The 8,917-nt window shown below is 70.2% G+C and overlaps 1 protein-coding gene across 2 annotated transcripts; it reads right to left on the bottom strand.

The window, feature by feature from the left end:
• Nucleotides 1-1,914: 1,914 nt before the first annotated feature.
• On the bottom strand, nt 1,915-6,730 carry LOC101415730 (gasdermin-D-like). 2 transcript variants are annotated; one of them, XM_058276125.2, is made up of 12 exons: nt 6,556-6,730; nt 6,098-6,375; nt 4,908-5,128; nt 4,534-4,726; nt 3,891-4,059; nt 3,524-3,626; nt 3,320-3,373; nt 3,110-3,190; nt 2,797-2,972; nt 2,569-2,710; nt 2,376-2,449; nt 1,915-2,277 (listed from the first exon to the last, which is right to left on the bottom strand). In XM_058276125.2, the coding sequence occupies exons 3-12, from the start codon at nt 5,122-5,124 to the stop codon at nt 2,035-2,037; spliced, it is 1,452 nt and encodes a 483-aa protein (XP_058132108.1). In that variant the 5' UTR covers nt 5,125-5,128; nt 6,098-6,375; nt 6,556-6,730; the 3' UTR covers nt 1,915-2,034. The 2 variants fall into 2 exon arrangements, with proteins under 2 accessions (XP_058132108.1, XP_058132110.1); XM_058276127.2 differs by lacking the exons at nt 6,098-6,375; nt 6,556-6,730 and adding an exon at nt 5,764-5,879.
• Nucleotides 6,731-8,917: the final 2,187 nt, after the last annotated feature.

The raw sequence follows: 8,917 nt of genomic DNA, 5'->3' as shown, positions 1-8,917 counted from the left end.
AGCCCACAAGGCCCCAGGCGGGCGGGCCTGGCCAGGCTGCGCTCCCGAGGCCGCCCGGGCTCCAGGACTCGCGGCCCGGCCCTGGCCCAGGGCCAGCACCTCCCCAGGCCGAGACGACCAGGGCCTGCGCGACCGCCCGGGAGAGGCTCCTGGTGGTAAACGCGCAAATGGGAGGGCCGGGGGGCTGCGGCCCCGCCCTGCTGCTGACGGAGCCCCCTGGTTTCTCGGCTGCTGACCCAGATGTTCTCCAGCGGCGGGACTGCCCTGCCCGGGGATTCGGAGCTGCTGCTGGCTTCCCCCAGGGCCGGCCTTGCTGACCAGCCCTGGGGGTCCTTGGCTTTTCCGGATTCCGTTGGCTTCCGGCTTCTCCCACGTCCGGTTCCCCTTGCTTGTGAGAACCGCGGCCACGCTGGCTGAGGGCCGCCCTCGCTCAGCTCGGCACCTTCGCCCAAGATCTCTAGGCCAGGTGGGACCTGAGCAGGCCTTTGGGGGGTGACTCAGTTCCCCAAACCTGTTCTCCAGGTGACGCCTTCCCGCCCAGGCAAGCTCGGCCAGTCCTGCTCAGACGCTCCCGCTGGCTCGGCTGCGGGGGCCGCGGGCGCTGCTGGTCCCAGGACCCCGGGGCCCAGCGGTGGGGCTGCGGCGCGGCCCGTCTCATCGCCTGGCCTGGAGGGTCTCCGGGCCCCAGCAGCAGTGCCCGTCCCAGGCCCCGTTCTCCCGGGGTCCACCTTTCAGAGTGGATCTAAAGGGAGCTCTTGGTTCTTGGTTCAGATGGGTCCGTATTTTACTGCGGTAAGACGCACGTTCCGCACGAGGAGCTGTTTGGGGCAGCTTGTGGCGTCTGGTGCGCTCACCAGCTCTCGGGCACCCATCCAGACACCGGTGGAGCTTCCCACTTGAAGGGTGCGGGGGTCTCTAGGTGGCAGGGACCTGCCTCGGGGGTATTCGGTCGTCGGCCCTCACTGCTGGGCTGGGTTCCAGGCTTTTCTGGGGGGAAACTTCCCAGCCCAGGTGGAACCCGGCGGTGCCAGCGGATGCCGTGGGCAGCGGCGAGCAGAGGCGGGAGCTGCCCATGGCCGTGTTGTTTTGGGGTATTCAGTTGTCGGCCCTCCCTGCTGGGCCGGGTTCCGGGCTTTTCTGGGGGGGAACTTCCCAGCCTAGGTGGAACCCGCCGTGCTTTCCCCGGGGAGTCCCGCGGGTTGGACGTCGAGGTGCACTGTGACGGGGGCGCCGAGGCTGGCCATGGGGGGGCCGTGGCTCCTGCCCCCACGGCGAGGCAGCTTGCCCCTGGCTGCTGAAGCCCCCCGGCGGCCCAGCAGAGACTCCACACCCCTCCTCAAGAGGGGGCCGCTCCTCCAGGCGCCCCGAGGTCCTGGATTCCCACGGGGGCGGGACCCGCCACCCAGCACGGGGAGACCTGCGCCCAGGCGCCGCTCAGGAGGAGCGGGGCAGGCCCGCGGCCCCAGCAGGGACGGAAGGCGCCTCTCTAAGACGCCCCCCCGCTCCTCCAGGACCCCGTGCGCCCCCGGGGTGCAGGGCCCGCCTGCTCTCCAGCACACCTGCTCGAGCGGCCAGCAGCCCCCACCGCCCCCGCGGCAACTTCCTGAGACCCCAGAGCAGAGCTTCCTTCCACACCCGGACAGGGACCCACCCCGGAGGGGACCCCGGTTCAGCCTACGTCCTGCCCCCAGGGGGCACGCATGAGACCAACCTGCACCCGAGGGGGTGGGCGCGAGCGGGGGGCAGGCTCCCCTTCTGGAATCGGGCCCGCGGTCCAGGTGGCAGGCAAGGGCGGGGCCCGGGACACGCTTGCGCCATAGGGAGACCCACGGCCCTTCCTACCCAGGGTGGGCACAGCCCCTCCCCTCCCTCCTCCAGATCCAGGGCCCCTCAGAAACCAGAGGCCAGTCTTCCTTGGTGCGTCCCCCGTTTATTGAGCTCCCCCGACTCCCGGGCCAGGTGGGGAGCTGGCCCCACGGGTGGGCTGGCCCGGGCCCGAGCACTGCCCCTGCCTCACCCGCCGCAGCAGGCAGGCTAGCTGGGGTCCTGGTTCAGCTGCGCGAGCAGCGCCAGGGAGACGTAGAGCGCGCACACCTGGGCCTGCGCCTGGGGCTCCCAGCACACCTGGGGGGCACCCCGCTGCAGCCTGAGGCCGCACGCCTCCAGCAGGGCCCAGGTGGGCGCCCCCTCCTCCCAGCCGCCCTCCAGGAGCCCTGGCGGCAGGGACACGTCCCTGGGCTCCTGCCACGGTTCACTCTGCTCCAGGATGCTCTCCACCTGCCAGGACAGGGCGGGTGATGGTTAGGCGGGAGGGCCCCAGGACCCCAGCACCCACCCACCTCCCCAGAGCAGCCCACCGGCCCTTCCCCTCTCACCAGCTCCAGCGGGCCCCGCAGGGCCCCTGTGTCCAGCGCCTGCGCCATCAGCAGCTGCTGGCCTTCACTCAGCACTGGAGAGAGGCCGAGGGTAAGAGGGGTTTCCAGAAAGCCCCGGCCGGGGCAGACCACAGGCCACTGCCCCCCTGCCGCTCCTGGGGTGCCCACCCCGCCCACCCCCAAGGCCCCTCACCGGCCAGGGCCCCCAGCAGGTAGAGGACAGGGACGGCGAGCTTCTGCACCACTTCTCTGGAGGGAAGCACCAGGCACTCGAGGACCGCGCCCATCGGGCCATCCTGCCGCTCCAGCCGGCCACAGCGCAGGCCCTGCTCCAGCTGGGCACGGGACAGGGCAGTGAGCAGGGCCGGCTCCCCGTCCCCTGGTCCCCGGCTCCCCTCCCTCCCCGCCACAGCCTGCTCACCGCCGCCTCTGTGGCCTCCAGGGCCTGCGCGTCCCGAAGCAGCTGGCCCAGGGCCGCCCGCAGCACCTGGCGGCGGACCCCCGACAAGCACACCAGGCCCTGGCTCCAGGTCACCATCTCCGCCCGCAGGCCCTGCAGGTCCTCAGTGAATGCGGCCCCCTCCTCGGCAGCCCCTTCTGGGGAACGGAGGGCTGGGGTCGTCCAGGGGCACCGAGGGCCCTGGAGAACCCGGGTCAGGGAGGGCAGCCCCCCAAGACGGGGGCCCAGCGGGGGCCCCCACCCGGAGGCCCAGCGGTGGCCGGGAGGCACTGACCTGCCTGGGACGGGAAGCCGCGCCAGGTGTTCGTGCTCTCATACAGGACGCGCAAGGTCGGCTGGGGCGGCTCCCTGCGGGCTGGGGGTGTACGGGGGGCGGGAGCGGACAGGTCTGGTCAGGGCAGGCTTGGGGGGTGGGGTCCCCCGTGTACACATGCAGCCACTGAGGGGCGCGTCCCCCTGCCCGGTGGGGGGGCTGCAGCCTCACCTTCCTCAGGCGGCCTGAAGCTTCTCTGCTTCTTGTCTGGGAAGAAGTCGATCTCTGCGGAGGGCAGGAGCGGTGGAGCAGGCAGCTGGGCCTCCCCGCAGCCGGGTGTGCTGCACCCCCAGCGGCGCCTCCCCACCCGGCCCCGCCCCCTCACTGAGGGTGCTCTAGGGACCTGGGCCCGCAAAACCCCCCAAGCCCACTCACCCCAGTCGGAGCCGATCACCAGCTGGGCCACCTGGAAGGCGAGGGTGCTGCCGGCGGGGATGGTGACCGTCTTCCTGTCGCTCCGGTGGCCCTGGCCCTCGCCCTGGGGGGTGGACAAGGGCTCTGGGGGGACTGAGGGCAGGACACCGGCGGTGCCAGGGGATGCCGCGGGCAGCGGCGAGCAGAGGCGGGGAGCTGCCCACTGCCGTGTCGTTTTGGGTTGGCAGTAGGGTTGGGGTACAGCTGGGGGTCCTGAGGAGGGTCACAGGACACGGGGAGGCGCAGCATGCCCCGAGGGGCGCCGGCCGAGCCCAGCCCGCCGCCTGGGACGCTGCCCCCTGCCCGCCCGCCGCGGCTGCTCACGCACCTGCAGGCCCTTGGCCCCGGGCAGCGCAAATTTGCCCCAGCCCTCCTGCTTCTGGGTGCTGGTGATCTCCACCTCCTTCTGCGTCTGCACTACCTCTGTCACCACGAACAGGTTGTCCCTGCGGCGCCTGAGCTGCTGCAGGACCTTGTGCTCCGGCTGCCGCAGGCGCCTGGGTGGGCAGCGCAGGGGGCTCACCCCAGGCCCCGCCCGGCTCCCCCACGCTGGCCGCGCCCCCGCACCGGCCCACTGCTCTCGGGAGCGCCTCATGCCTGCCAGGTGGGGGGATGCAGGGAGGGGCCCAGGGCTTTGGGGACTCCCAGGCGTGGCCCCTGGCATCACCAGGGCGGGTGGGGAGGACGGACGAGGGCCAGGGGTGAGCCCACCCCCACCCTGCTCCAGGCTCCGCTCTCTGCCCCATGCCAAATTCAGATCTCAGAGTTCTGTCCTGAGCTCATTCCGAGTGCCCTGGTCCACCCACCCCAGCAGCCCAGCCCTTCCCCGGGGACCCCCGCCCAACCTCCCGCTCTCAGGCCACGCCTCCTCCTGGCCGCCCGCCACCCTGGCCCACGCTGGCCCCTGCCTTGGCCCCGCGCACTCGCCACCGTGGGCAGGCTCCCAGCCCCAGCCAGCCGCGTTCGCCCACCTCTCCTGCTGCAGGGCCTCCCACGTGCCGTGCTCCACGCGCAGCGTGTGCACCTCCATGGAGACACTGGAGCTGCCCACCACGGCGGCCCCGCCCGCGATGCGCCCTTGGCCCAGGGCGTCCAGCTCCACTTTGCTGCCCACATCCATGGAGTTGGAGAAGTGGAGTTTGCAGTGGCCGCTGGGCTGCAGGGCTGGGGCAGAGTGGACCTGAGGCCCCGTGCCTGCCCGGCTCCTACCCCGGGACCCCCGGCTCTGGGGACTGGCTGTGTGACCTTGAAGGCGCTCTCTGGAAGCAGGGAGCCCCGGGGCCCAGGTGGCAGGAGGCCCCACCTGCTCCCCCACCCCACCCCAGCAGGTGCGGCCACCTGGTACCTGGCTCCGGGGCACCAGGCTCCAGGATGTCCGTGATGGACAGGTTGAGGCACGTGTAGCGGGGTCTCCAGAACCACGAGCTCGGGCGCTTCCTGCCCACCAGGCAGTAGGGCCGGAAGGTGGTGGAGTTGCGCAGGCTGTCCACCATGATGAGCTCCTGCTCGCCGCTGCGGTCCAGCTCCCGCAGCACCCTCCGGGCCACCCCCTCGAAGGCCATGCTCCTGAGGACAGCCAAGAGGCAGGGCTGGGGGGGGCGCCGGGGCGGGTGGCGCCTGCACGCCTGGACGGCGGCCAGTTCCTATCCCAGCAGCGGCGGCCAGTTCCTATCCCAGCAGCGGCCCCTCCCGGCCTGGCTGGGGGCTCCGCCTGCCAAAAAGTGGCTCCCATGCCCCCCCCCCCGCCCCAATGGCACCCCCTAATCATGTGCAGACTGGCACAGGAAGCTAAACGCCCGCCTGCCGCCCACCCGGGCAGCTCCCTGGGGCCGTGCGCGCCTCCGCGCAGGGCTAGAGCAGGTGCCCGTCCTGTGTCACAGCCCTGAGCGAGGGCTGCGGGGGCGGGACGAAACAAGCCATGACCTCCTGGGCACTGGGAGATGCCCACACCCAGCCAGGGGTTCCCCACCCCCAGCCCCCGGTTCTAGGGTCTTGTCTGTGCCCCAAGCTTGGGGGCCACCTTGGAAGGCCAGGCCTGGAGCACAGGTGCCCCGGGAGGGGCGTGCGGCCTCCCCTCGAGGGTCGGGAACGCACCCGGGTTGCAGGCGCCAGCGTGGAGGGGTCTCAGTGCCAGGAGGACGGACCTCAGAGAGGGCCGAACCCAGCGCCACCCTCGCCCGCGGCTGCAGGACCCAACTCACCGAGACCGTGGCACCCAGGGGCACGTGGCGCGAAGGAGGCCGCCAGTGGCGCCTGCCCTGCCTGGAGCCGCCGAGCAGACGACCCGGAAGCGTCCAGACCCAAAAGCAAACTCAGGGCACCTGACGCCACCCCTGCGCCTCGCCCATAACCGCCCCCGCACCCTGCCCAGGCAAGCTCCAGCCAAGGGAGCCGAGCCAGGACACGCGCCCCATGAGCCCCTGCCCCGGGGCCCCCACACCCTCCTGGGGCCCCCTGAGCTCCTCCGTCCCCCGGGCCGCCGGGGTGGCCACGCTGCACCCCTCCCCCAGGGCCCCTGTCGCTCCCTTCTCTTACCCTCACGCCCGCGCTTTGCCTGCTGGTGGTTTCCAGGCAAGGAGGGCGCGCAAATGGCCAGCCAGCCCGTGAGAGGCCGCCGGATGGCGGGAGCCGGAAGGGCAACGCCAGGCCAGGGGGATGGCTCCAATCACAGTCAGGAAGTAACCAGGGCAGAAACCGGGACCCGGGACACGTGGTGGGAAATGAAGAAGGCGGCGGCCTGGGGCTGCAGTTCCTCCAAATGTTAAGCCTCCACCGCCTTTGTGACCCGGCGGTCCCACTCCTAGGAAAACAGTCTGGAGAAAACGAGGGTAGGAGTCAAAAACCCACGCACGTTCACGCCATGATTCATGACAGCCAAAAAGTGCCCACGAGCTCATGAACGCGTAAGCCAAGCGCGGCGTGCCCACACAGCGGGGTGTCGTGCAGACTGGGGAGGAGATGACCAGCCGTTGCGTACTACGACTCGGACGTACCTGGAGATCACGAGGTCAGCAAAATGTCTGGGATCAGCAAATCCACAAAGTGCACGGGTGGTTCCTGGGACTGGGGGACAGGGGAAACGGGAGTCACTGCTAGAGGACACAGGGTTTCTTTTTGGGGCCATGAAAGTGGTCTAATCTTGGTCGTGGCGATGGTTATGCAACGCTGTCCAGGCTAAAAACCACTGAGCTGGGCAATCTAAGTGGGCACGTGACACAGGAGTCATCTCACTGAAACCATTACACAAAATAAACGCCGGCGCCAGGTGGCAACGTCCATGCTCGTGGCAGCCCCGTGGCCCCATCGGTCCTGGTCTCTGGGGGCTGGCCAGCTGCCCCTCGCTGGGGTCGTCGTGCCATACCAGCCCTCCTTGCCCATACTGCGAGGTGGGGCTGGGGGCTCCGGCCTGGGCCCCGGGTCTGGAGATCCCAGGGGAGGGTGGTGGGAGGTGGCCCCTGAGCCCCAAGGCCAGGCTGCTTCAGATGGGCTCTGGAAGCCACTAGCTGGGTGACGCGGGCGTCCTTGCTGGTGGTGGCAGGAGGCTGCGGGAGCCTGGGTAAGGCGTGTGTGTGAATGTGTGCGCACACATATGTGCATGTATGTATAATGGGGGCATGCCTGTGCCAACTACATGAGTGTATGCATGTACACGTGGACGATGTCTGGGCACTTCTGCACTGTGCATGAGCATCTGTACACGTGTGTATACAGAGGCACGCGCCTGTGCCTGTGTGTCTGTGCACATTCCTCCTGTGTGTGCGCGCGTGTGCTGGGAGGGCTGTGCTGCCTGCCCAGCGCCGGGGTCCCTGGCCCTCCACAGGAAGGCCATTCTGCTGGGCCGTGCCTCTCCCCGTCAGCCGGTTTCTTTTCTTCCCTTTGCAAGAAAACTCTTCCTGGAAAGCACCTCGCGGGCCACCGCGGGATCCCACCTCTGCAGCCAGGCCAGCTCCAGGCGGCTCCAGGCGTGGCCGTGGTGAGCGTCCCGCGTGCAGTGGGCGCCGCGTGGCCCTCCCTGAAGTCGCCTGGTGGTGGGCAGGTGCCGCCCACGGCGGGACGGGCAGACCCTGCACTCTGCCTGCCCCCGCGCCGTGTGCATTTCTGTTCCTTAAAACTAACCCCAAGCGAGAAGTGCCGGGTTAGCGGGTGGAACGGCTGTCCCCGGGGCTCGTGACCCGGTAGCAGGAAGGCAGGAAGTGAGTGCTGAGGCAGGCAGGAAGGCGCGAGGGGGCCTGGCCACGCAGCCCTGGTTCCCGGGGCAGACAGAGCTGGGGGGAGGACCAGGAGCTCAGGGGTCGCGCAGTCCTCACCACCACCCTGCCCCCCTCCCCCGGCTTCACCCTCTGCCCAGGTGGGGCTGGCGTAGGCTGAGGACATGGCAGCGACAGGCCGCAGTCCTGCCGTGGGGACCCCGCACCGGGAGGGACAGAGGCAGGCGGTAGAGAGCCAGGGGCGCGGGGGACACGTGGGGGAGGCGGCTGGTGGGGAGCGCGCAGGGCTGAGCTGAGGCCGTGCCGCCACATGGTGCGGGAAGCAGGGCCCAGGGCGGGAGGCGGCCCGCTCTGAGTGCGCGCAGCCGGCCACCCCCAGGCCGGCCACCCCCCGGGTTCCTGCCGCGGCTCCTGGGCCATGGCGGCGGCCAGGCTGGTAGGGCGGGCACAGAGGCCCCGAGCGTGCCCACGACCCACAATGCCGTGGGCTATGGCCGGCCAGGCCCAATCTGCGGTTTCCCGGGCAGCGGGGCCGGGCGGCGCACTCCGCTGTCCCTGCGTCTCCTGCCCCTCCTTCTCCCGCCCCATCGGGGTCATCAAACCGCCCCCCAGCCTCCACCCCACGTAGCCCTCACGTAGCCCTCACCTCGCCCACTCGCACTACTTCTTTCAGTGACCCGAGCCACCATTATCCTTCCCAGCGCTGCATTTACGCTGCACTGGGGTCAAATTACATGAGCGAAGGATGAACATTTTAGAAAAAACTTAGTAACTACCCATTTCCTACAATGAAAGGACATTCAAAGCTCACCTTGACCTCTTCCCAGGACCCCGCGGCCGGGGTCAGCAGACAGGCCGGCCCGAGGCTGCCCAGGACCCGGTCCCACAGATGCTTCCCCTTGGGGCCCGAATCCCCTGTGGCCTCCCTCCTGTCCACCCCCAGGCTGGCTCCCCCCTCCCCCGGCCCTCCTGCCGGGATTTCTGGGCCAAGGGTCAGCCAAGGGCAGGGTGGGGTGTGCGGGGTCGGGAGCTACTCCACTCATGCCAGCTGCTCCCACCACCCCCTGACTCCCTCCCTGGGGGTGGGCAGAGGGGGTTGGAGGGCCCTGCTGCCCAGAGGGAGCCCAGGACCCCTCCCAGGCCGCCG

Source organism: Dasypus novemcinctus, chromosome 14, assembly GCF_030445035.2.
Source record: "Dasypus novemcinctus isolate mDasNov1 chromosome 14, mDasNov1.1.hap2, whole genome shotgun sequence".
Classification (NCBI taxonomy): domain Eukaryota; kingdom Metazoa; phylum Chordata; class Mammalia; order Cingulata; family Dasypodidae; genus Dasypus; species Dasypus novemcinctus.
Note: the sequence above shows the minus strand (reverse complement) of the source record. Positions and strands in the feature narration are given on the sequence as shown.